This window comes from Magallana gigas, chromosome 2 (genome assembly GCF_963853765.1).
Source record: "Magallana gigas chromosome 2, xbMagGiga1.1, whole genome shotgun sequence".
Classification (NCBI taxonomy): domain Eukaryota; kingdom Metazoa; phylum Mollusca; class Bivalvia; order Ostreida; family Ostreidae; genus Magallana; species Magallana gigas.
Window position 1 is genome coordinate 33,437,558 of NC_088854.1, and position 27,733 is coordinate 33,465,290.

The 27,733-nt window shown below is 32.4% G+C and overlaps 1 protein-coding gene and 3 long non-coding RNA genes across 5 annotated transcripts; 2 read left to right on the forward strand and 2 right to left on the reverse strand.

Moving 5' to 3' along the window:
- Positions 1–1,477: 1,477 nt before the first annotated feature.
- On the forward strand, positions 1,478–11,761 carry LOC136272951 (uncharacterized). The gene is made up of 3 exons (XR_010711026.1): positions 1,478–1,526; positions 11,209–11,372; positions 11,554–11,761. It is a non-coding gene; the product is annotated as an uncharacterized lncRNA (long non-coding RNA).
- On the reverse strand, positions 9,210–15,982 carry LOC105345246 (probable nuclear hormone receptor HR38). Its single transcript, XM_066076271.1, has 9 exons — positions 15,598–15,982; positions 13,267–13,358; positions 12,371–13,137; positions 12,079–12,262; positions 11,841–11,970; positions 11,525–11,685; positions 11,137–11,336; positions 10,836–11,014; positions 9,210–10,722 (listed from the first exon to the last, which is right to left on the reverse strand). Exons 2-9 carry the CDS (start codon positions 13,285–13,287, stop codon positions 10,457–10,459), a joined length of 1,908 nt encoding a protein of 635 aa, XP_065932343.1. The 5' UTR covers positions 13,288–13,358; positions 15,598–15,982; the 3' UTR covers positions 9,210–10,456.
- A 5,285-nt stretch (positions 15,983–21,267) lies between these two features.
- On the reverse strand, positions 21,268–22,569 carry LOC109620854 (uncharacterized). The gene is made up of 2 exons (XR_002201499.3): positions 22,251–22,569; positions 21,268–21,837 (listed from the first exon to the last, which is right to left on the reverse strand). It is a non-coding gene; the product is annotated as an uncharacterized lncRNA (long non-coding RNA).
- Positions 21,754–24,297, forward strand: LOC117681459 (uncharacterized). 2 transcript variants are annotated; one of them, XR_010711027.1, is made up of 3 exons: positions 21,754–21,878; positions 23,178–23,235; positions 24,280–24,297. It is a non-coding gene; the product is annotated as an uncharacterized lncRNA (long non-coding RNA). The 2 variants fall into 2 exon arrangements; XR_004596126.2 differs by lacking the exon at positions 24,280–24,297 and adding an exon at positions 22,549–22,670 and having other exon boundaries at positions 21,760–21,878; positions 23,178–23,552.
- The last annotated feature ends 3,436 nt before the right edge of the window (positions 24,298–27,733 follow it).

Below are 27,733 nucleotides of genomic sequence, written 5' to 3' on the forward strand. Positions count from 1 at the left end.
TATATCGTTTGACCGTTGCATTATTGAAAACATGATTCTTCATTGTAATTTATGTATTACCAAAACTTTCAGACCCGATACACCCTATCAAACAAATCTATTGTTATGAAACATCATTGAAAGAATTTATATCTTGAATTGCATAAACCTGTAGGCACCTTTCATTTACTAGATTTTGATCTTAAAGAAGAAGGGCGGTAAAAAAATAAATATTTAGGACAGATAGGGTTAAGAAGCACTTACAGTGTTTCATGTTCAACAAAATGAACCAATATAACAAATACGCTTACAGTTCAACCGGTGCACAATACATTTGCTGCTAATCTATAACTCAAAGTGAAACACATGATAGAAAAACAAAAGTATACTTTCCTACCTTAATTTGTTTTTTTTTTTTTAATTTATTCCACATTATAATTTGATTTTAACGTTGTTGAAATCATTGGTAAATTTCCAGTGGAACGATTTAAAAAACTTGGAATATAAACTTGAATAGAAGTATTCTTAGGAGATAAAATTCTATTAAGTCAGGCAGGCTTGACCACAAATACAACACAAAAATTCTCCCTCGGAGAACAATTTAAAAGATTTGGTTTGACCTGGCAGATTTAGATCCCTAACAATGTGTTATTAAAGTTGTCATTTAATTTTACATTTGGGAATACAAGTGAAAGAAAAGAATCAAATCAAGCGGCTAAATGCGATATCAATATCAGTTGTATATGAGAGAGAGAGAGAGAAAGAGAGAGAGAGAGAGAGAGAGAGAGAGAGAGAGAGAATTTAAAATGAATAACAAAAAACAAACAAACAAAGACAAATGAAATGAACATTTTTTAAAAAGTTGATTATATTGTTTTTTAACTTAAAAAACCCCAGGTATAGACTGCGTATGCCAAAACAAATGATTAATTTCTCACCCGCATACATAATAGTATCCCGAAGCCAAGATCGTGGTTCAGTGGAATAAAGAAGTGCATTTAATCGCCCATCTAATAAAGAGTCTGATGTAATCTTAATTTTTTTTTTGGTAAAGATTTTGGATAATATATGTTAGATATGGAATTGATCGAAAAAATGGCCTGCCAAGGTAAGGCCATCCTTTAAAGAAAATGTTTGTTTGGTATGATTGTCGCCTGGAGGTCTCTGGAACCAGGAGGGAGGAGGGAATATTTTTTCAAACTTGCAGTTCAACAAATTAAAAATTGGGAAAAAAAAAATAAATAAAATAAGATCCCCATATTTAAAAAAAAATCTTTTTTTTTCTGATGAAATTTTATCAGCGAGGGTATTTCAATTAGGCGGGAGGTCTAACGGTTACGCATATAAAATTCTTTCAAGAATATTGCCTTGAAACTACAAAAACATGCAAACAAAATTTAAGAACTCAATCAAATTGTTTTTTTAAACAGCATTGAAATAGGCAACAAGACAGTATGACAACTCAGGTACGATCATTTGCATCGGGGTTGGTATGCTTAAAACATCGTATCCTACTCAAGAAGTGAGCAGACGATCGACGATGTAAGGTAAGTTTATTTAATTATTATGAGTTTGGAAACCATGTGAACAGAAGAGTTTTAACTTTTTTGTTCTAATGGATATTTTATTATAGCGAATCGGCTATACTCTGCCCCGAGTTTCTGCTTCCACCACTTTTTTGCTGAATATTTCGATAATAACATAGTGTCAAGGTGTCATTATTGCACTCGCTGTTTCGGAAAAATCCATATAAAATTTTATCTCATACGTGTGGTGTATATTACCCGTGTGATAAACCAATCCTATATCAAACGGGTGATGCTTTAATATCAAATACTTCCGGTCCGAACTATTTTTGACACAACCCCTCGCTTCAACGCTTCATTGACCTATTTTCGAAGATTTGGTATTATAGTACTTTCAACATAACTATATCTCAAAAATTAATATAATATTGATTTTGTCAAAGATTTAAATTACAAATATGAAGGAAAACACGTACACAGGCGTCGGAACCGGGGGGCTATTGTGAGGGGGGGGGGGGTGTTTACCCTCCCCCCCCCCCACCTTTTTTGCAAAGTTATTCATAACCGTAACCACAAGACCTTTTTTTCTTGTTTGTCAAGATTTTTTATAAGTGTAGCCCACTTCCAACTTTCAATTTGCTTTGTGAAGTTTATAAAACTGCAAATTACGTTAACTATCAAGGAGTTCCTCCTGACGACGCGACGCGATGAAAACAGAGCGGCCTGGTTGTGTTTAATTATATACAAGAACTTACCGAAATAATGTTTCATAAGATTTTTATTCCACCACCAGTAAGCATCCTTATTCACTATTTTCAATTTCGAATCATAAGGCTAGCCTCGTGTTTGTTTTATTAAACATCAACAACTGTTCCTCGTTCGAGTCAATTCAAACTAACGAGCATTCGCAACTTTGTGTATGTCAACAAACTTGATTATTCAAGTCTTCTAATCGGAATTTCCATTTAATCAAGTGAATATGCTGTAAGAAAAATTATTTAGAGCTGAAAAATTATTTAAAGGTTTATTTCAGTGAAACTTTACATTAAAACAGTTAGACTTATCTCAGGAATGACGTACTATAGTCTGTCCCAAGTTATTGCTTCCATCGCTTTTTGATGATTTTTAATAAAATTACACATACCTGTGAAAGAAATACAGTTGGAATCGTTAAAAGGAAACATATCCAAGATATCTTCATTGAACAATTATCCCTTTCAACTCAGAAATATTCACAGGAACGAAAACAGATTCCTTACGGAGATTTATAATGGGGAATGTTTACATCTTTTCTCCATTCGGAATACACTCGGAATACATCGCGCAATTTTTTAACGTTATCATCCGGGCTTATTAATGGCTGTTGCAATGCAAAATCTCCGTAGAATTTCAATTTCGGAATGTGTATTGAAACCTGAAGTGGTAGAGGGGGCGTTTCAAAACAGATAATCTGGACATTTTTATATTTGTGGATGAACTTAGTTTGAGCACAAAGGTATTTACTATTATTGAAATATCAAGCAAAAAGTGGTGGAAGCAAAAACTTGGGACAGAGTATAAATAGTATTGCGCAAGGTCACAATAGCCGCATAACGTTGCATCATCGTTTTTAATCTTTGAAAAAAAAAAACAATTCGGGTCACACAAGGGACTGTCTCAAAAGCTTCATAATATAAATCAAATTGTATGAGATTAATAGAACATCTATAATTGTGTGATTTTATATTTGCTTTATCCAACTCGTTGAAATGGTTATATTCGCTCGGCAAGCCTCGCGAATATATACACCATTTCAACTCGTTGGATAAAGCAATATAAAATCACACAATATAGATATCCTCTATATACTAAATGGTAGACCATTGTCTAGAGAGTATATAACTACTTTTGTTTTTTGTTTGTGTTTCATCTGACAGGTGAGATACTTACCTTTGAAAATTTAATATCCCTTAGGAAAATGATAATTTCCAGGAGTAGGCTAACGATTCTCCTATAAAAATACATGAAAAATTGACTAAAGGAATGTAGAATGTAGGAGAATGGTTTTCTTTACAGGAATTTAATTCAGACAGGTAGATTTCCTATAGAAAATTGAGATTTGTTATCGGGTTTTATCAAATCATTTCGGAATTGAAATTTCTAAAGGAAGTTCTTGTATTCCGATAGGAAATTCAAATTTCCCGTCGGAATATTGTTTTTTTTTGTGGGAAAAATTATTTTTCTGTAGGAATTTATTTTTGAAAGGTAAATATCTCACCTGACAGGTCATCTTTGCAAGCCAAGGGTTTTTCGGTCCACTTTGTTCCCCATAAACCCATATATAGATCTCTGACCATACTACCCCGGGGCCTCACTGGCAGGATGGGGAGCGAAGTGGACCGAAAACCCTTAGCTTGCGAAGATGCTGACAGGTGAGATAAAATGATAAAAAAGGTGGTTATAAACTCTTTGAGCAATGGCTTCTCATATGACGTATTTGTATTTTTCGATACATACGCAGCTTAGACGGGTGAAAAAATGCCACCTTGGCACTGGCATAATTATCCGTCAAAGTGTTTAATCAAAAATACATATAATCTATTAACTTGGCAAAACAAACGCGGGTTGTGTATTTCTGCAATGTCGCTACCTTCATATTCCACATGAATCATCAAAGAAGGCGTTTTATTGTATAAATATTTCAGATTCACATGGGACTGTAAAAAAAAAGTCCTTCAGGTTTTATAAAACAACCAAAAATCCTCTAAGGGGGATTTTGCATTGCAGAAGAGATGAGAGTACCCGGATGATGACGTTGAAAAATTGTGCGAGGTGTCCCGAGTACTTCCGAATAGAGATGTAAACATCATAAATCTCCGTAAGAAATTTGTTTCCGTTCAGGTTAATTTCTCCAGGTAAATGTAGATGAAGTGCCAAAGAAGAAACCTTGGATTGTTCTCCTTTGTATCGACTTTGATTGCAATTCTTTGACATGTATGCGTATTCTCATAAAAATTCGTTAAAAAGTGACGGAATCAGCATCCTGGGACATACTATTATAGTGCATACACTGAACAAAACTTCTTAGTGTTCACCCTGATAAATAGAATAATATGAAAATTACGAAATAAAATGATGTGGATTTTTTTTTTATATTTCGTAACTGATATGTCTTTTCATCAATATTACAGATGAAATAAGACAACGACAATTGGAATCAATTGTAACGAAACGTCAAAACATTATTTTGGTGGTTTTTCTGTGCGTGCTTAATATGACTGGCAATTTTTTATGATAGTTTATCACATGGTCAAAAGGATCATTGAGAAAACAGCCAGAGCCATTGGAATATTTTGATGCAATTTTTTTCTTCAATAAGTGTGACGTCATTTCCATCGTCAACTTAAAACAATGCAAAAGCTCTGAGCGAAATTAAACAAAACCGAAAGTGTTTGTGATATTTAATAAAGGTTCAAGGTCAAGCATCGTTTTTAACAATTTAAAAGTAAAGCTGAAATCAGTCACCCCGACGGCAAAACAAATAGTTATAAAAATGCTAACCGCGTATTACACACAGTAAATACATTATACTGGGTGAATACTTAGAACTTTGGTTCAGTGTAGTAAAGCTACTTTGGGACAGAGTTCTGATGTCTGAATTTTTTGTTTCCTTGACATATAAACTGCACCCTGTCTCAAGATCTTTATGCGTAAAATTTTGCTTATAAATACCTCGTGTTTAGACTACACCCATTCAATCTGTACATACATGTATATATAAATAATCTTAATATGACGCCCCCCCCCCCCCTCAATCCCCAATAAAAGCCGAATTTAAGGTGGAATGCCACACTGTAATTTTATTAATGGATCATTAAAGTATCATTTCTGAAACAATATTTTTTGTTTAAAAATGATATATGCTCTTCATTATTTTATTCGAAATCTTTTATATTTTTCATTAGAAAGTGAAAATTTTTTGTTTTGATTGCAAGTAACACACTGTAGAGTTAGTTGCAGGTCTGAAGCTCCCGGTCAGAAAAAAATCGGATGGACGACCTGGGAGCTACAGTGCCTCCCATTGTAAAAACCTGCAATATACGGCGCACAAAATTTGCGCTAGTTTTGGACTTACGAACCTTATTTTCACACAAATTCTGCGGTAAAAATTAGTACTATTATATTCTTCAGTCAATTCACTCCTGATATCGGTACTTTACGTGCCTCGAACTTTCTCTTAATCACGCTAACCGACCTCAGAAATTGAAGTATGTTAAATTTTTGTCGAGATCTTGAGTCGCCATTTTTACATGTAAACAAACTGGACCACTGCACTCTACGGGGCTGATGAATAGCAGAGGCAAGTAAAGTGTGCATGTCTGTCGTAAAATGTCCGAGGAATTTTTTTGAAATTAAATATTTGTATAGAATTGTTCAGAAATAAGATTAATCAGTCCAAATCTATCGCAATATTTTGTGCGCCGTAAATTGCAGATTTTTATTATGGGAGGCACTGTAGCTCCCAGGTTGTCCATCCGAATTTTTCCAGACCGGGAGCTACAGATCTGCAGCTAACTGTAGAGTTTGATGTGAATAAATGCATGATATTTATTTACAATAAATCATGTTCAGTATCGTCAATAAGACGTTTTATTGTTGTTAATGTAATAGAAGTAAAACTATAGTTTAAAATTTCTAGATCTCGATAGGCAGATAAAGAACCCCAACGTGAGAAATCTCTATTTCGTTGTTTTTTTTAATTGGCTCACCTGAGCTGAAAGTTCAAGTGAGCTATTCTGATCACATTTTGTCCGTCGTCCGTCTGTCTGTTTGTCCGTCTGTAAACTTTTTACATTTTGAACTTCTTCTCTAAAACCGCTTATCCAATTTCAACCAAATTTGGCACAAAGCATCCTTATGGGAGGGCGAATATAAATTGCAGAAATAAAAGTCCGATCTGTATTCAAAGCGGAGAAAACCTTGAAACTGTAGAAAAAGGGGTTGCATTTTTAAAAATCTTCTTCTCAAGAACTACTGAGTCCAATTCAACGTAGTTTAGCATAAATTATCCTTATGGGAAGGAAAATATATGTTGCAAAAATTAAGGACTAACTCTGTTTCAAATCTGAGTTATTACGAAAAAAATTTTGTTGTGCAACAGTTCGCGTATGAAGGGAAATTTTTGAAACATACAAAATATATTGGTGCCGATTTTGTGAAGTAAATTGAGGCTAAATATTTCAATGCGTTGACAGTTTTCACACATGACGTTGGTGTAAGCTTGTTCTGATTTTCGTTTCGTTTTCATTATTTATGCTTTGTAACCTGGGAACTATCGTCTTTATTTCGTGATTTTTACGTATCAAATCAAACAGAGATTTCGGTTAATCAAACAGTTAACTGTTTACCTGCGCAAATTAAGCAAAATCTGATGTATCAAAAAAGTACTGAAATACAATTCATTCTATCGGTAATTCGGCATTATCTTTTGCGTAATGGTATATTAATGCAATAGGTTTTGTTGAGATGCTCGGCATTTCTCGAGTTTATTCAGTTTAAATAGAGTTTGATATAGCTGACGGAAATATGTAGGTATATACATGTATATATATGATTCATTTCGAAAAAAATAAATTGTGTTCTTTATTTGTTATAGTGCATGTTTCTTGTGTTTAATAGTTTACAATTTCTATTTACTAACCATATTTGAGTGTTAAGCTTCGAATTATAAGCAAGATACAGAGATTTGCTCACAATTCTATGTTTGTACAGAGATCTTAAAAACTAAAGATTAAAAAAGTAAAAATATTGTCAATATTTATTAAGAAAATTTTCAAAGTCTGTTCTTCCAGAAACCAACTTTAACAACTTATAGTATTGTAAACTTAATCTTTTTTCGTCATTATTACTCCTACTGTACATGTGATCCTTGACTGTGTCTGTGTACATTTGTATAAACTGATTTTGATCCTCAAATACCAGTGAACTGGTCTTGAGTGAATAAAAGAATTGAAAATCTTAGGCCATTCTTTTTTTCCATTTTAAATGCTGAATAGGAAATACCAAGTTAAAAATCTTAAGCTGAATGTAATAAACTCATGTGAACAAAATATGACTCAAACCTAGGCGAACTGTGAGCTCTTTATCTTGCTTATAATTCTACGATTGACGCTGAAATTATGGTTGAACATTAGAAATTCTATATGATTTAGAGTATGTTAAATACTTGTACAAACAATGATATTCTGTATATTATACCTACTCTCTGGGGCCCCCTCTTTATACAATAGATAATGTGAAATCTACATCAATTTTGATAGTTTTTTAGACACGAGTAAATAAAACCGACATCTTTAAAACATTTTCCATAGTTCTGACACATTTCTGTTGCGGGGATAAAGTAATTATCGCTATTCCTAAGAAAATATCACAGCGGAAAATTATACTGGTTTGTACGCAAAGTAAATAACAGTCATTTAATTATAATGGAGAAGACAAATACAATTTTTGAATGTTTTTAATGTGAGGAATTGTGCACAATGAGGTCTAATTTTCTTCTTCACATCTATACATGTAGGATATTTTAAATAAAAAACAATAACTATTATATATTTTTAAAAAAAAAATACAATAGTAAGTAGTTGATGAAAAAAATGTACCTATATCCTCTCATATATTTTGATCGCTTTACAAAGTGGGGTGGGGGTGGGGGGGGGGGCAGAACGAAAATATAGGGAATTGGAAGTTAACAACTTAACAGTGTACCCCTACCAACTGTTTAGTTTTATATCTTGCGTAGGATTTTTTTATTCTGGTAAAAAATAGTATTTCATGAAGGTACAATGTCAAAGATTACGTGTATGCAAAAATAAGTGTAAAATTCGAATACTTTACAATATTTATTTTTTGTTATTCTACCGAGGGACCATATGGCACAATATCTTTTGAACGCCCAGTGTTGCTCAGGTGAGCGATGTGGCCCCATTGGCCTCTTGTCTCAGTTGTTGCCCAGTCGGTAAGCACTTGTGTACAGCAGGCTTGCGTTGTTCCTTCCTTACAACGAGATCGAGGCCAAAAAATAGCTTCAGTTGATAACTAACAAATATTTTTACTGTAACATTTTTATAGAATGGGCCAATCTGATCACTTTATGATTTTAAAAAAATATGAATATGAAAACCTGACTGTTTCTCGAACTAAATTTTTAGTTTTGTGCAATAATTGTACATAATTGTACATGATATGTCAATACGTAACATGTCTCTTCGCAAGAACTATCCTGGATCTAAACTAAGATCAAGTGTAAGGAAAGTGTAAAAAAAAAAAAAATTCAAAATGTTCTTGATTGGTGACCAAAAAAAATTTAGTGCTTGCATGTAGATGAGACGGTCTATGATTTAATGGATTAGCGGATTCAATGTGATATATACCAACTTTTGTCAATTTTCTTGAAATAGTTGAAATGAAATGGTTTACATGAAGTCTTATTATGTCCTTAACTTTAAGTGCAAAATAAATTACACTCAACGTATCTATTGACCTAAATAAGTAAAAAGTATACCTATTCAGTGTAACAATAATATATCATTGACTTCAACTAAGAAGATAAAAACCTCTAGCCTTCTGTCTTTTAAACGTGTGGTTTCCACCCCCACATGTTAGTCCCAAGGTGACAAGAAACAACCATAACACGTCAAACTGAGAAGAAACACAAGAAAACTGGTATTTTGTTTTCATAAATTTATTCAATTAAAAGTAACAATATGAAACCGTAAAACATGTTTTCTAAATGGATGTACGAATACATCATCTGCTCTATTTAAACAAATTTCGGAATGGGAACCTTCGTTTAAGCGACTCACTTACATATATGGCACTTTGATACAACACAATGATGTGGAAACTTAAAATACACACATATACACATAACTTTTTTATCGATGAATCTCTGAATGTACATAAAACTACTTAATTATCAAAGTTTTACATTTATGTGCAAATCATACATGTACGATTGTGTCAAAAGTATGAGATATTTGACGAAATATAAAATACTTGCAAGCATTAACATTCGAAAAAAAAAATCCAAAAATCAGCGAAAGTAATATGAATTTCTAAATACAAAAATAAATACATTAATTTGAAAATCTGTGTTCAATGAAATTGTTTAATGCAATACAACAATTATCTGTTCTCTGGAATCAAGACAACAGACACTGATTTGACAACATATAAAACCTTGTCTAATGATTAATAGCATGATGAGAGTGAACTCTGTTAAAACTAAATATGCCATTTTGTGTGTTATTATGCTGAAAATAAGCAGTAAAATACTGAAACGTTTAGTATTTCATAGTTAACACATGTTATTATAGAAATAATATATATTAATGGAATGATTGCCATGCAAAATACAATACATGATGATAAAATAATATCAAATATTACAATATCTAAACAATGAAATTGATAATTCAATAAGTTTAAAGTGACTCTGATCACAAGAACTCAAATAAAACTCTGGACAGCATTTACAAAATTTCAGTATAATACACATTACGAGATCACAAACTACATGAGGAAAAAGGGAGTAGATGGTTTTCACATTAAACTACCGAGAAAAAAGGGAGATGTACCGATATAAATTTACACTTAAATGCATTGTTCCTTTTAAAAGCACATCTGGTAACAACAACATCACGGACAACATTTTCCATGAAGAACAACTTTGAGTAAAAAATTCTGAAAAAAAGTTTCTACATTGTATTTTTATTCTATGGACAAAGAGGCTTCATGATGGACATTAAAAGAACTCTGAGCACTATGAAATGCAGATATGCAAATAGATAAAAACTTTTTTCATAAAGAAATATAATAATAAATACATAAGACTTCAAAAGAAATCATAGAACACACAACTGTATCACTTACAATAAAGTAAAGGAGTTTTGTAACATCAACCGAGCACTACATTAAAATGGCAGTTCATTGGACAAAAAGATGTCCTCTATCATGTGAGGAGCTGGGGCAACTTCAGTTGTGTCCATTTTAAGTAACTCCATTCGTTGAATCCCCTGGCGGCTAAGAGTTCTCAGTTCAGCGACTTTTCCCAGTATGGAGGAGAAGTAGTTGGGCTTCTTTTGTGCCTCGCTGTTATAAACACAGTGGTCTCGCAGACTGTCGATGATTTTCATCTGGACCTCTTCCATCTTGGCTTGATTTTTCAATCCGTGTCTCACTACAAATTATATGAATCTGTTATTATTTATGCAGGACTATGTATAAAAGAAGTAAAAAAAAACAGGTGTATTATCAAGCTGAACTCGAGAAGGATGTGTTCATAATACTTACAAGTTACGAGTGTAAGGGCTTCCATGCAGGCCAGTGCCGAGATGTCCAAGGACATTCTATACAGCGACGTGCTGAAGTCAGCGATGGAATTTATCCAATCTCCAAAGATTTCTTCACACTGTTTTCGATGAAGAACTGTGCCATCTTCAAAGATGACATTGTCAGTATTTCCCTGCATCCTGTAAACAAAACATGTTAAGATTAAAATAAATCCTTTTATAAATGTGCTTTAATTTCAAAACTTGGCCAATTTGTATAACAGTAATGAACTGTAGTTGCGTTGATAGTTTGTTAACTATACCTGTAAGATAGCCTCAGCACAAAGAGCTCAAGAGACGCAGATTTAAAAAGTAGATTCTGATCTTCTTGGCAGATATCAGAAAAACCGGGAATTTTGGTAGACCAAGCCTTGATGATGTTGACAGACGAAGTTATGAGGTCATAAAACATTTGTGTCGTCTTCTCATTGCATCCCTCGCTTTTTGTGCAAGGCACTTCATACTAAAACCAATGGAAAAGAAAATGTAACGTCTGCATGTATGAACAAGCATTTAATACAAATAGCATCATTTATTATAAAGATTAATAGAACTAATTTTCTTGGCATTCTTTAATAAATTATGCAATTTGCTAAAAAGATTTGATACACTTTAAAGCGGATATTTGCTGGAAAACCTCAGGTAACTTACCTTTGAGTAACAATGACTTGATTTATCAGGACTAGAATCTAGATGTGCTCGCACTAGCAATGTAATGAGACTGACTGGAGGAGATGGAGAGGATTCCTGGGGGCTCTTTGGTTTTGAAGGAAGTCTACCTCGACGTCCTTTAAGACTGTCCGTGCGAACAACTATTGATGGAATAAATTGCATAAAGTTTATAAAGATGTACATTATTTCAATTTCGAAATAATTGATTTTACAAGTTTTAGTCTCTTTTTCCTAGTAATTATGAACACGATATATTTACTTGTTCAATAGTTAAAACAACTTCAAAGAAACTTACCTTCTTTCACCATTCCCACGGATAAACATTTCTGAAATCTACAGAATTGACACCGGTTTCGCCTGCGCTTATCGACTGGACAATTTTTGTCAGCTAAGCAAACGTACTTTGCGTTTTTCTGAACAGTTCTCTGAAGAAAAAACCCCAAACAAAATATTAAATGAACAATCAAGCAATTTGTTAAAAAAAAAAAAAAGGAATTTTTTTAGGACTTCAAACAATTTATTTCGAAAAATACCTTGAAGAATCCTTTGCAGCCCTCGCATGTCCTAACTCCATAGTGTTGGCAGGCGGCATTGTCGCCACACACGGCACAAAGCATGCCCTCGCGCTGTGGTGCCTCATGACCACTGCTAGGAGACGATCTTGCTGAGACAGATGTGGGTGATGTGGTAGTGGGGGATCCCATGTGATATTTCAATCTATAGGAAAACATAACAATTTATTATGCATGTATATCTTAAATATTCGATGCATTGCCGAAATTGGTGAAATTGCATGTTTGTTTAAGTATAATGATTTATATTTACCCATCGTTAGTTCTTGGTGGTGGAAGTGTGAGATTTAGTTGCCCATGGTGAGACATTTGCCTCTGGATTTGTAGAGAACTGTGGTCCACTCCGTATGAGTTGCGATATGGAACATCACGGCAGGGATAGCATATATCAGACTGAGGTAAGTTATTCCCGGGGAACGGAGGATGACTGTCGTAGTTGTGGAATGTAGTATCTCCGCGGGAACAAAGATTTGGATTGCCAGTGTAGGCTTGTATTGAGGAATATGCGGCCACTTTTTTGTCCAAATTTGTATAATCCGTATGACTCTCTGGGAATATATTTTGATGGGGTGAAAACAAACCGGAGCGCACAAAAGGCTTCGTGTTTTGATTGAGTAATTGTTGTTGATAGTGAGAATCCATAGCAGGGAAACTCTGGAAAGTGCCTTCGTAGGCGAACACCGGTTCTTCGACTTTTTGATGCGAAACAGTACTGCATCTTGTATTCTCTCCAAAAGGAACTGAAGGTTTCATCTGTTGCTTGTCCATTAAAGAAGTGTCATAAGTAAATGGAGATTCAAACATTCCATGAGAGTTTTGTTGGAATTCGCAAGAGCCACTGCTGTACTGGCTTGCCATTGTCATAGATGTTGCCTCTTCGCTTTGAAAAAAATTATCTGCAAAGTCTGGAATATTGTTTCCAATATTCGGGGAATGGAACATGCCCGGTGCCTGAGTTCCGCAAGAGGGATATATACAACTAGGATCCGACTGAAATCCTGTCCCAGGGTTGTAAGAGGACTGTAAATAAAAAAAAAAAATTAAATTAAAATTAAATTGCATTGTAGAAAAAAGTTGAAGTTTGCTTCTATAACAATTTATCTTTTTAAAAGATGATGATAATTATATTTTTTTTTCAATATAAAATACCTGTGATTGCAAAAGCAGCATTGGGGATGTCTTTTGATCTTCAGGTTTCTGCGTCGAGAGACTAAGATCAACTGAGGTCGATTGGCTATCAGCTAAAATAAAAATATTAATAAATATTTAATATTCATCCTTAACAACAGAAGGTTTGTTTCTGCGTCCGTATGCGTTCACGTCCAGGACCAAACTAAAGTAAGTGAACGACGTGACTCGATATATACACATTTCAATGAAAATGTCTATCTTAATTATTGAAATCTATGTTTTGTTATTCAGTTGTCTATTTCACGCTTTGCGGACGCTCCAGCAGACGATTTATTGGCCTCCTACTTGGAATGTAATATCAAAAGTAACAGCCCAAATCTCAGCAATTAACACTGTCGCTATGTTTCTAACATTCGTCCCGCCTTAAAATCTAAATCTTAACCACACATCAAGTTTCTCGAAGATGGTTGGAATATTTAGTGTTTGAAACAGAAAAACTAATTAGAGTAAAACAAGTTGGGTAATATGTCATATGCCTACAAGAAAAAAAAATAGAAAAAGAAAGAAATGTGTTTGTACTCCCTGCAATGGCGAAAGTCCTACATAATTCCCATAAACAAGCATTCATTGATGATATCATTAGGTGCGGATTTTTTCCCCACTTTAAATCTGTCAACAGTTAGTCGAACTCAATTTGGAAAAATCACATGGTTAATCGGTGTTATATGAGGGTTAGGGTAAATATCTCGGCGTCTGGGTCAAATTAGGTCTGTTATTAATGGTGTTTCAAAAAGGAAACATCGCTTTCCATTAGACTGAGGTTACTTTATTATTTGCCTTAAAGATGACTTGCGCAACAACAACCAAACACAACATATTGAGAATGTTGAATAATTCTTTATCACACTGTATTGTCTGATGATGAAACAGAACATACTTTCACTTCGGACAGGCATTTCTTGTAATATCAGAATGACGTCAGGATGCAAAAGCCGAAACTTCTTTACTTTTGATAAAAGTGACATGGTACAGATACCATTAGCTGATCGTAGGCAAATCCAAACTGCAGCAATGTTTGCTTTCTTAAATTCTTACTTTTGATCTTTTCCATTATATATTTTATTTTGTTAATGTTTATCTACTTCTAAGCGTGAAAATATATTTGATTTGTATATCACCTTGTACTTTTGAAATGCAGTATTTTAAATCAGTTTTGCAAAAATGGCATTAATTTTTACATTAATTACTTTCAATTTGTTAAGTCTACAAAATGTTCCTATCATTAGTAACAGACTTACCAAACACTGACAGTTGAAATCAATTGTTTAACCGCATTTTCTTGTAAATTTTACTGACATGAAATGCCGGATCTGTTAATTAACATATTGTACTTTTTCCCCTAACTTACACAACCTCGTCGAAACCAAGGTGAAATTGTAGTTTGACTGAGATTTTTATGAAAGTGAAGTATCGTGTGTGTCTAACAGCTGTTTGTATTACCCCCCTTTCTGTGTGACCGCGACAGTCCTTCCGTATACATGTATCAATCATTCCTTACAAACAAATTGTATTCAGTATATGTATATCTTAATTCGATATATTGGTTCAGTGCATTATTTTATTGTTTATTTATCAATTAAGTTTAAATCAAATCTAAAATTAAATTAAATATAAAGGAGTTTGAATAATTAAAAAGAATAATAAGGATGAAGATCACTTTTAGACGTTATAATAATGGAGCTAGGGCATTTGTATGCTTTGTTCGCGTAACAGTTATAATATGCCCCAAGACAATGTATCTGTTCTGTTTAAAAAATGAAACATTTCAGTAACGTCCTTATCCTTAACTGTGTTAATTTTGAAACGTACTTGAAGAAAAATTATTTGGATGTACCTTAAATATATAGCATACACATGTTATTATAAACATGTTCTATCTTTAATATAAAGTCTTTGTTATTATATAATATAATAGCAAAAGTTGTCTTGTTTCTATCGAAATCACCACACCAAGCAAACTAAGGCAGTAACTTTCATTTCTTGTACATGTTAAAATTTCCCTTAATATTTCCCCTAAGCATTTAAGTGCATAGATAAAGTTTGTAAAAATGTTCACACTGGTCAACCCTATATCACTTTGAGCATTGGTTTTAGTCAAAGGTATTTTGTTTAGATATTTTAATTTTTTTCCATTGTAAATGAACAGGCAAAAATTTCTTCGACATTTAATTATGTTTAGAATGATTGCAAGTTAATAGAAAAGTCCTTAAAAATATATTCCATGTCAAAACATTTAGAAGAAGTTTGCAAACTTGATATACTAAAAGTAAATAAATAAATGTTGCTTACCTTCCAATTTGTTTAAATCCGTATCCTGATGCTGCAAAAATGCTTGTTTTGAAGAATCATAAAATTCAATATTAAACGCCAGATTGCATTAAAATATTCCAGTCCAAGTAAATCTCTGTGCTATATTCCATGCATGTTACACCATCTCAACTAGACTTCAACATCGAGTAATAGTTTGCCATCACGTGTATATATTTCAACATCATCGAATATGTCTATGAGAATACGCGTGACGTCACACAGCATCACGGTTTACGTCACCCTATTTGAATGTACATTCCTAGTAATTGTTCAAGTTGTAACGGACTTTTTGATTGGTGGATTTCGTGAAACCCGCATGGCAGATTTCATGGTCGTGTCGTCAATCTAGACTGCACTACTAAATCTAAACGTCAATATTGCGGCTGACGCAGATATTCTCAAAGCAGAGTAAAAATAGATCAAAACATATATAAAACTTCGACAAAACCTCGATCTGACCATGTTGGGGGTTTCTACAAGGGCATAGAAAATCAATGAACTTGCATTACGCTAGTTAGTGCAAACACGACATCAAATCTAGGATTAGGAAACTAATAATAGATATAAGATAATTTTAGAATGGACGCTTTCTGTATTTTCTCATTGATTTTTCTCTATCGTGACATAAATACTCCATATATGGCCAGATTGTGGTAAATACGAGGGCCGTTTGTGCATATGTTATCTTATTTAAGGTTGCGAATGTGGGTCAGTGATTCTTCATCCCAACAAAGCAAGCTTCTTTCTGCGCTATCAAACATGTCGAAGATTTATTCAGAATTCACTGCTTTTAAGCAGTCATAATATGCATATATAAAAACACCAAAACTCCAGTAAATTTCAGAGCAGCACAGGATATTACAAATTACAATAATAGGAAAATGACCGAAATGGCTCGACAGTGGTGGTATTATATTTCTAGATAATATCACAACAGATTAGGAAAATTGGCAGAATCATGCTAGGGGAATAGGCTCACCCTATCTCTCTAATTGATTAATTCAAGTAATAATGGGAGGATGTTAAAATCATAGATTGAGACACCCCTCGTTTCTCGGAATGCTTCGTGTTAGCGATCAAAATGTGTTTTCTGTATATTTTTATTCTTATCCACTCTTATTATCTGCAGATGCTTTGTTTATAAGAAAACACAATCCAGATTTAAGAGGCATTTCCCCCGTCTTGGAACAGGACAGAATTAGCAGTGTATAGTGTGAAAGTTACCTCTGTGTATGCAAGAAAGGGGTGATTAAGTAAATGCAATTTACAAATATTGATGTGCTGCTTCTCTCTCTCTCTCTCTCTCTCTCTCTCTCTCTCTCTCTCTCTCTCTCTCTCTCTCACACACTTTTCACACTTCAAATCTTTAATTTGACGAGTGAAGGGTAAATAATCATGCATCCGTAAGTCTCAAATAGCGTGACAGAGTTAAATTCAATGTCAGATTTTTAATTGATTTTATTATGTGATCCAAAATTTAAATAGTTTATCACTCAATATGATCGCTATGATTTATATAAAAATAATTTTAATGTATTTTTTTTGGGTAAAAAAATAGGCTAAACATTCGCGCATACATGGTTTAAAAGTACCTTTTCAATTGCGTAAGTGAAGAAAATCAATACTTGGGTTTATATACCCTGCGTCATCAAAATGAAAGCGGCAAATCAATATATTGATAGTAAAAAGATACTGACAGTAAAGATTCCATTCAAAGGAAAAACTTATTCATACTAGATCATGAAATGGGGGAAACAATTTCACATCTACCCTTCTCATGTGTCTGTAATTTTTACGTCATGATAGGGGTGAACAGTTTGAAAATATTTTGTTTTGCGTGACTTCGTTTGAATTTTCCGTCAACAGAAAATGTTCTCGCCGAAAAGATTGTACAATATAAAAATATTCAGGACCCGAAGAAATTTAGATGTGAAATTTGATAAGCAGTTTTAAATCGCCGCAGTGTACAAAGTTATGGCTTTAAATGTATTCGATTAAGATATCGCAGTGTTAAATTAACATAAATTTCTAAAACCTACGAGCAGCTCTAATTTTTTCATAAAACATTGTGAGTTTCCCTTATCTCTATTACGCCTAATAGTACTTTCAAAATAATGACAGGACCCTTAAAGTATAGGCAGTATCTGATCAAGGAAGAATAAAGTAGGATTCAAAGTCAAGATAAGTCTTGTTCAGAGTTCAGAATTCATTTTGATAGTAAGGATCGGTCGGGTTTTATTGTCTTTTGTCAAGTGTTTATTAAACGCACATTGTGTGCGATATAGAACTCTCCTTTCTGTTCAGATTAATTATTTTCAATTCATTTAACCTTTATTTCATTAAATTTGAAAGAATTAAATCAGCCGGCAACTTTTATAAAATATTGGGTGCTCCCTCCAGTTACAAGGTAAATTCCCTTATTTTTAGTTAGTTTGATGACAAATTGAAAATAAAGTGTGTCTTCAAATGCATTTAATTAATTTGTCGACCTCAAGAGGTCAAATAAGATAGAAGATATGTAACAAGTTCGGTGATTGGATAACTCTCTAGCCTTGGAAAAGGAATAACAAATGACATGTAAATTGATGACTTTTACAAAAATAATACATATACATCTTCTTCTGTAGAAATTCAATTAAAAAATAAGATATCTTTGATACAATTAAATCGTTTATCAACAAAATTGTAACTGAGGGGGTAGGAAAAGTTGAAGCTATGAATTCATACCATTTCAGCTGTGCACAACCAAAGCAACATTATTTATTAATAAACATAGCCATCAACTTCATTATCTATCAAGCGAGACTTAAGTAAAAACGCTGGATGGTTTGTTTCTTAGAAATATGTCCATAGTCATTTTATTGCCTTGATAAATTCTTTGTTTAAAAAAAATTACTTAAGCTCGTTGAAGCATTTTCACTCTCAACATGCCTTTGAAACAAATTCTACTTTAGATTTATATTGCTTATGTATTAAGGAATACTGTTTAAACAAACATGTGACTTTGATTCATCTAAAATGACCAGACGGCGCTTCATAAACTCTAATTTTGATTTTGGGGGAGAACTATTATGAATTGATCGAGACATTAGTACGTGTTTTTCAAAGAATAAGATCAATCATGGAATTGTTTTTAAAATTTCGCAACATTTGGGAAAAACAATGCTTAAATTCTTTAAGCACAAGGAAGAGGAACTACAATGCCTAATGATTTGTCATTTTAATTAAGTAAATTTATTTAATACCAGGAAATTACATAAGAGCGAAAACAACCCCCAGATCAGTGTTAAATTGTTAAAAAGAGATTTAAATAAAATATGCAAAGTCTACCTGTGAGCACTACGTAAAACGCCCACCGTTTAGTGCTATGCCACTCATTCATGAAAATTGATCGGCCACTATTTTTTCACAGGTGAATGTAGTGTGCTGCGTGTATTTTGATTATTTCGTCATTCCGAAATTGTTGTTAAAGTACCCAATCGGAAATGAATAGTTTATTTACACTTTTTTGCGTAAATCAAGAGCTATTTACAAGATGTAGATTGAGGCAATGCATAGATTCAAAGCAGATTAATGGTATTCAGGTGGAAAGATTCGCTGGTGGCACTTTACGTCTGAAAATAAGGTTATCATGCAAGCAACCGTAGAATTCGCGTTCTGTGTGAAAAAGTCAATGCTATTGATCTCCATCAAAAGACTATTGTAATTGATGTAACACATCTCGTTATAAAAGAACTTTGGTCGAATACCCAAGATAGTTCTGAATATGTTAACCTAGAGGAGCAGTTATTTCTGAATCGCAAAATTCGATATAAGATGCACTTGCTATCCTTTGAGCTCTAATTTAGACTTTCCCAAATAATTTTAGCCTAGAGACCCTTATAAAACTTTAAGCATATCTTTATTTATACAGTCTCCTTTATATTTAGGAATCAATGGATCAGTAGAAAGGTTAATGGAATTTCCCGTATAGAAATGTAATACAAATAGTTCAGGACTGGGGATGCCATTCATGATCTAAGAAAATGATCTACAAGATATCTATTCAGCCACTGAGCAACTTTTACTTCTTTTAAAATGGAGAGCAGAAAGTTATATTAAACGGATATTAATTATAAACTACTTCCAAATAATAAATAAAATAATAAACATTTCTAAAGATTTAGTGTATTTGTCTGTCTATAAAGTTAAAAACATATTTAGCACAAATATATACTGTATATTATGTGAAACTTAAAAAAATTGTTAATCACACAATTTCATAAATTTCAGACAGGTAGGTTACCGGTATAACATTTAAAATATTGGCAACAGAAAAAAAACCGTAATGAAATTAGGAAATTTATCGCGCGTATTGTTTATGTAGAAATTATTTTTTGAGATGGAAAGATGCCATTAAAGCAAATCACATAATTCATTCAAATTCATTACATTAGATGGTGATAGCTACTTCCAAAATATTGGCAATGTCACTACATTTCGATCCAACATTCAAGGACTTTGATGGCGCGGAGGAGAAAATTTAAGCCGTGTCAAATTTATCAATGTCTGATCAGCCTATCGCTAAAAATTGTAGCGACAATAAATGCTATATTGTACTTCTATGGATAGAATTGCAAGTAGAAACGAACTCACCACATTTGAATCCATAGTCAAGACACGGCAATTTGGGTATAGGGATTAAATCTGATCTTGGAACATGCTGAAGACGTAACAATATCCAGACGCCCACAGCTGTACTCACAATTTCCTTATTTCAAGGACAGCAAAGGTGAAAAGGTGTTCTATTTTATAACTTTCTAATGTATATCTAATTACATCTTTTGATTTTTTATTATAAAGGCCTTTGTCAATATATAGTTATAGATATGCATAATGCTGACCTCGTTACAGACACGAACAATGGGGTCATTTGTGATATATCTATGGATATAGTCTTTGTCTGTCAAAATTGCTCTATACAATGTCCTCAAGAAAACAATCGAGACTTGTCCATCCCAAAATTAAAGTTCAGAATTTTTTGCTTGTTCTACTCAGCTGTTGCTGGTTGGATGGTGCGAAAGAAAGAAGACTTGATTGTATTTTGAAATATCGTTCTTTGCAGTCCCAGAAGTATTCTGTTCTTTGAAGGTAATCTACATGTGTTACATTTGTCTCTAAGGTAGGTTTTCAGCGTTTTCTTTACATAATTTCTTTTTCAATATATTGAACGATCGATTTTCAATCACACATATTAATTGCTGTAAGGCGGCCATTAAACAGGTCCAAATTTAAAATTGAAAACTTATTTTGTTTACTATGTTCCATTCATTATTTGCAAGTCCTATGCTCTGTTGTCCAACATTTGAAATAAATATTTATTTCTATCTGACCTCTTGTTTGCATTTGAATTAAAGTATTTTTTGGTTTGGCTTTTGGCTTTTTAATTATTAGGACTTATTTTCAAATTTATGTGATTAACCGTGATGCAAATCGAATGGATCTGTTGTATGTTTTGAAGATAAAAATATTATACGGAGGTTTTTTTTTAGATAAAAAATGCATTGAGAGTTGTATCTTATAACATATTTAATGTTCATTCGAATTTTTCTTGCATTTGCACAACTGTAAACAATCATTGTGGACCAAATATATAATCTACAAATCTAATATGGTCCCAAATATTTAATCTACAAATCTAATATGGTCCAAATATATAATCTACAAATCTGATATGGTCATTCACCCTGCTCACTGAAACCAAGATGATAATTCCCACTGATTGTTCTCCGAATTTTCCATCGAGGAAAGAAATTCAAACAAAATCACATTTTCTTTATATGAACGATATCCTCACAAAACACCCACGTGGAGTTACTGTTAATTCATGACGCCGAAGAAACAACACCTTTAATCCATCCATTTTTATTTGTTTGGGGGAAAAATCACAAAATTTGCACATTGTATGCTCACATTTGAAAATAAAACAATATCCTTCTCTGCAACAATACCCGTTATATATTGTGCAACGATCGGAGCCTGGTATGCTTAACTTGTAATTTTGACATTTTGTTTAATGTCAGCAAAAGGTTGCATCCAAATGCTAACAAACCCCTAATTACCATATTGGATGAGGGTGTTCTGTGACATTTTGTAAGAAGAGATAGAGGGTCCTGCTATGTGCGATCCAAATTGTGTTTTTCATCTTTGGTCATTATGCAGATGTAAGCATTTGAATACCTGAAAATAGAGTGAAGTTCATTTCAACACACTTCATTAAGGTAATATACATTTTTTTAGTCAAAATATTCATATGTTGATGATTGCTGAGTTCACTAAACTTTGTAAAAAAAAATTATAAATGGAAATCTTATATAAAATTAATTTATTTATTCTAGAGAGACTAAGAAAAGAGAAAAATATGTAAATATCTATCAATTCATGACAAAGTCACACGTTAAATTCTGTTCGAATTTCCCGCCATTGTATTTCATCTGGCGTTGTTATCTATTTGAATTTCACAAGTACTGTCCAGTTCAGTGTAAAACAAACATTAATCGTCTCAAGACATTAGTGAATGGATATGACCTACGACAATTTTAATTCTAGAACACATGAACTAAATTTAAAGATAAGAATTTTTATGTACCAACCTGTAGGTGACAACTCTCTCCCCAAAGAATCCATCCTCTTTCGGATGCTGCAAATTAAATTTTAAAGTCATTCTTTGCATCAAAATCTTTCATAAATATTTAATTGTTTGCGGCGGCTAAGAAAAGTTCCTTATATATACATTTTGAAGTTATTTTCTAGTGACTGAGATTGCTCACGCACTTTGCTCACTGACGCAGAAGATTACGTTCGTGTAGCCAATAGCGAAGGCAAAAATCAATTGAGTTTTACGTCGGACGGATCGATTTTGCAAACTGCATACGTTTTTTTTTCTTGCAGCATTCAAAAATTGCCCATCGTTTACTTCCAAAGCCATCGATTGCCATCTATATTTAATTACATATGACGTCAGGGATCCTCTCATAATAGGAGAATGTGACGTCAAACTTGGGGATTACCTCGTAGGGAATGCACTATTTTCTAATTATAGCCACTATAAAAGACAATCGTGTATCATCACATTAAAGGACAGATTTCCGTGTTTTCCTCTAGCTTTATGTGTTAATTTAATGATTTTATAGCTTATCTACTCTTTATCAATGCATTTGCAGATGCCTTTTCGGAAGCTTTATAATGTAACTCTAATTTATACACCCCCTTTTCTCGACAACTATTTTACGACTCGTGCAAATCCCACTGGTGAACTAGCACTGTGCAGTTATCTACCTTGGGTTTCTCTACAGAAAAGCTTTTTTTCTGGAAGTTGAACGGCAATTTTATCATTATTTTTAAAAAAAGGAATTTTTAGGGGGAAAATGAAATTTGTAATATTATGATTCTAACAAGCTTATTGATTTATCACGTCAATAAATATCTGTCAAATAATAATAAGAAAAAAAATTATGTTGCTCTGCGCTATTTGTACAAATGTTTTGATATTTATATATATATAATATCATTTTTTGTAGATAAGAAATATCAAAATGTGTGTGAAAAGATAAGGCCGTGAAATTTGGAGACTTCCAGGTAACTACACATTCATATACACTCGATTCTAAATAGCTGACACTTCATACCGACAGTCACAATGTGACAAAATTTGACAAGGAAACGCAGGTGTGTCAGGGCTAGTGCTGATTAATGCTGATTGTTGAACACCACGTTATATCCTTTGTCGGCAGTTTTAGCTGAATTTAGGTGATTTTTTGCTAAAAAAGTTTAAATTTTTGAAATTTTTATTTCAGAATTTTAAATTTTACCTCCTATGTACATTTTATCAAATATATGGAATTAATAATAGATACATGTACTCCATTCAATTTGTGAAATAAAAAAAAATAAAAAAAAAACCGAACGAATCCTTGCCTCGTGAATTGCAGTACCTTGATTGATTTTTATATACACACGCTAGGTAACTATTTGTAATTTTTTAATGTACGTATACTTACCATCTATAAATTGTCAAACTGTGATGTTTAAATACTATTTTTTTAATCGAATTAAAGGTGTTTGCAAAAAGCTAGTTTTTCTAAATATAATAGATATGTTGCATTGCAATATCCATTTATGAACTGTGTAAGTCTTTTCATAACATTAGTTATATTTACTCACTCTCTCTCTCTAAAAAAAAAACAACAAACAAATTGATAAAGTTAAAAGTAACATGATTACAAGATTAAGTGAATATAACTTTTATTTGTGGTTTCGGCACCCCTGCACTTTATATCCACAATAAAGTGTTTAGTCACGGTAGAAGGGAATAATTCATATTTGTGTATTATACATTGTATTGGCAACTTTTAATCGCTAGTTAAAACGCCAACCTTGATCAATTATTACTATTTTGCATATAATTTACGATATCGACGTGATCTATAGAATTTTTTATTTACTTTTCTGCAAATTGCACTCCACTATGCATGGTTATTTGCACTGTATTAAGCTTCAAACGAACGCAGACTGGAAAATATTTCTTATTCCTGACAAGATAGTACAATGCTATAAATATTGATTGATTATAGATACTTAAAAATTGTTGAAAGTGAATACCATTTAGTATTTGTCGTCTAGGTCAAGATGAAAAGGTGTATTATTAGAAAATTACTTTTAAACGTATTTTTTCAATATTTAAGGTAATGAATATTTAAATTAATATTTGCTTCTTTTTGTTAAATATGTATCGTAAAAATGTGTACACCTCTTTAATTGAAAGGATGAATTTATATGGAGATGTATCGTGTACGCATTTTTCTTCTGTTTCCTAATTCTGTTTAACTGAGAAAATTTTTTTAAAAAAAGAGTGTTCCGTCATTTTAAACAAATGATGAGATAAGAAATTTGCATATATTGGAATTCAACCTAATTTGATATAACTTACTGTGTGCCATTGCTTTACATAATTGTCTCTTATCGCCTTTCCAGAAAATGTAAAGTTATTTGCCGCGCATTAGAAATATTTGCATTTAATTTATATCGGCGTAAATTTTGATGTCGCTGAGTTCTTTGCTAAACCATACTAAGAAAAGTGTTTCTGGTGTACTTTAGAATATTGAAAATGGTTTATATACGTTTCTACTAACTTACGGAAAAACATTATTTGACAAGTTTAATTACAGCATGTTCAAACTTAATGCTACATGTACTAAATAATATATAGTTGCTCGTAATAAGATGTGATCCTTGCTTTTCATTTACAGTTCCAAATGGCTGTAGAGCAATACAATGCTTCTTAGAAATAAATATAAAAACTTAAGTTTACTTGTACTAACTTATAGTCATGGAAACTTTTTATTGTACATTTTTGATTATGAGTTAATTAAATGTCTCTATGATAAAATAATTACACACGCATAAAAAAAAATTAGAATGCGTAGATTTGGTAGCAATATACATGTACCACATTTGATAAAAATATTTGTTTACGGATTTAACTTATTTTGAAAACATTTTACAATGTGCGGGTTTTTTTTCAAAGTACATGTATGTTTTCACAATGATCTATTTTGTGAAATCGCTGCAACATTTAAATTGGACGCTGATTTTTATTGCATTTAATAGGACACGTTATTCTGATAGCATATTGGTAGGATAGCTTTTTTTCTAGTACATCTAGTTTTATAAATGTATAAAATTCTTCCAGAATATAGATAGGACAGGTAATCCTGCTCGTATAAAGACAAGACAGGTAATCCTCGAAAGCACACTTAACCCACATATATAAATCATATGCTCATGTTTGATGAATTTGATTTGATTAAAGATGTCTTATACATCATATACTTGTATTTGTTTCACCTAGTTTCAATGTAATTGAGTGCTTCTCATGCAAAGTTTGCCCCAAAAAAGAAGTGAAGTTATTAATTGTTCTGGACGCTTTCGTGAGTTGGATACTCTGTGATTTTCACCGATTGTCCAGTTCTCTAAATAAATAAAACGTTGTCCTTCCCAATCTTGAACTTCTAAGTCGAGGTGCATAAATGTTTATTCCTGTACTTCTTGAACCAATATTTTGGCAATCTTTATTTATGTAAATATTTGATTAAAAAAAACATAGAGTTGATTTTATACCCCTTATATGTTTCTATAACGTAAGGTATAGTTACTACGTAGATACAGACAGACGACATGGTTCATGTATTTGTTTATGCAAGTGACATATGCGACAATCACTTGTAATTGATACATGTAGGTATTTATCAAAGCACTTTAAATAAATGATTCATGATGTTCACAAGAAATTATACTAATATGATGACTCTTCACCGCCGCCAAAATCCAACTCAATACAAATTCTATGGTATGAAAAATCAATTTGTTTTTCAGACTGATAGCTGTATAGCGAGGTGTTTATTAATTAATATATTTATTTATCTATTGTACTTGTTGATGTTTATTTTTAATTATTTTCTTTTTGTTCTAGCATCTCATGTCCAGCAAAACACTATGTATTGCTTACTCATGCATTGTTTCTGCGTTGTTGCCCTATTCACGTTACAGAACATAATTTAGTGGGAGCATTTCCACTTCTTACACTAGACCTTTACAAAGAGGATGTATTTACTAAGAAGTCAGAAAGATAAGATGACTTGCAAATTACAATGCAATTATGCACATGTTTTTTGATAGTTAAATAATTGTATCAATTAACGTGTCAGATAAATTTATTTTTCCAAAACGTAACATTTTCTATTCTGAGAAGGACATCCTGCTTCATAGCATAACTTAACCGTAGGAGGAAAGAACGCCTTCCCTAGTTACTTACAATGGTTAATATGATTAATTTAATTATAAAATGAAAATTTCAGGAAGAGATCTTAAACTCTTTCCTATCCCATTCTAAAAGAATTTCAATTTCATATAAATATATATTTTTGGGTGCATTTTTCTATGCAAGCATTTGCAGGATTTAAATTGCAATATATATATATATATATATATATATATATATATATATATATATATATATATATATATATATATATATATATATATATATATTCGTTTTGTGAATACCCAACGTCCAATTTTCTTTGAAATTACATAAAGTGAAATTATGTATAATAAAGTACAATAAAAAATGGTTGTGAAATGAGCATGCATACATTAATCTGTCAATGTATTACGTGTCGATAATGTTGAAGGCATGTGCATGGACTTTCAATTTTTTTTAGTACTTCATGACAATCCATCACCGAGCTCAAGCTATAGAACAAAGTTGTTACAAAAAACATTTTCAATTATCAAATCGTGTACTGGAGAAATCATTAGGATATATGTCTTGATTCATGCAATTAATAAATTAATACCATATGGAACATCCCTATCATTAAATTAAAAGAGAAAAAAACCCAATCTGGAACTGTCTTTCGGGATTTCTGTCTTTGAAGAATTCGTCATTATGGAACCTTGAATTGACATTTACAACTTTTCAATCAGAATATATTGTTTGAATATTTGTACTTTGAATTCTTAGCAGCACTCTTCGTGAAGTGCTTGAGTCTACGATGTATGCATGATATACACCCAGCAATTCAAAGGTGTGGTTCTAAAGAATTAAAAGTACAAATAATGTTTGATGTGTACAAAACGAATGTTTTGGTATACTATATTGTACTTCAAAGCATATTATAGGGATCTCTGACTGATTGAAAATCAAATGTAATCTACTTATATTATCTAACTTAAACACCTGTATTATGAATAAATAAATAATTAAATGATATATAACTTTTGGGGGGAAATTTGGCTGCAATGCCAAAGGTTTTAATTTTAATCATGAATAAAGAAATGGAAAAAATGAATTTTTGTTTTTTTTATTTATACTAAAATATATGCAGACTGTGATGTGGCATTAAACGGTTTTTTTATCATCAAGTATTGTTTTCGGGTATATTTTCTCATTCCTTGATTTTTTTATTTTTTTTTTTGGGGGGGGGGGGGGGTTCTTTGGTTAACGTATGAAGGACAAAATAGAAACCAGGTTTTTGCGAAGGGTTTTTTGGTAACTTAGAACTATGTCATGGAA

What these genes read in the sequence shown, in the direction of transcription:
- LOC105345246 (XM_066076271.1), bottom strand. Translation starts at nt 13,287, where the DNA reads ATGCTGCTTTTGCAATCACAG. An exon ending in CAAGTCATTGTTACTCAAAG is followed by an intron (nt 11,337 to 11,524) that starts GTAAGTTACCTG and finishes CATTGGTTTTAG; the next exon opens with TATGAAGTGCCTTGCACAAA. An exon ending in GTGCTGAGGCTATCTTACAG is followed by an intron (nt 11,015 to 11,136) that starts GTATAGTTAACA and finishes TTTTGTTTACAG; the next exon opens with GATGCAGGGAAATACTGACA.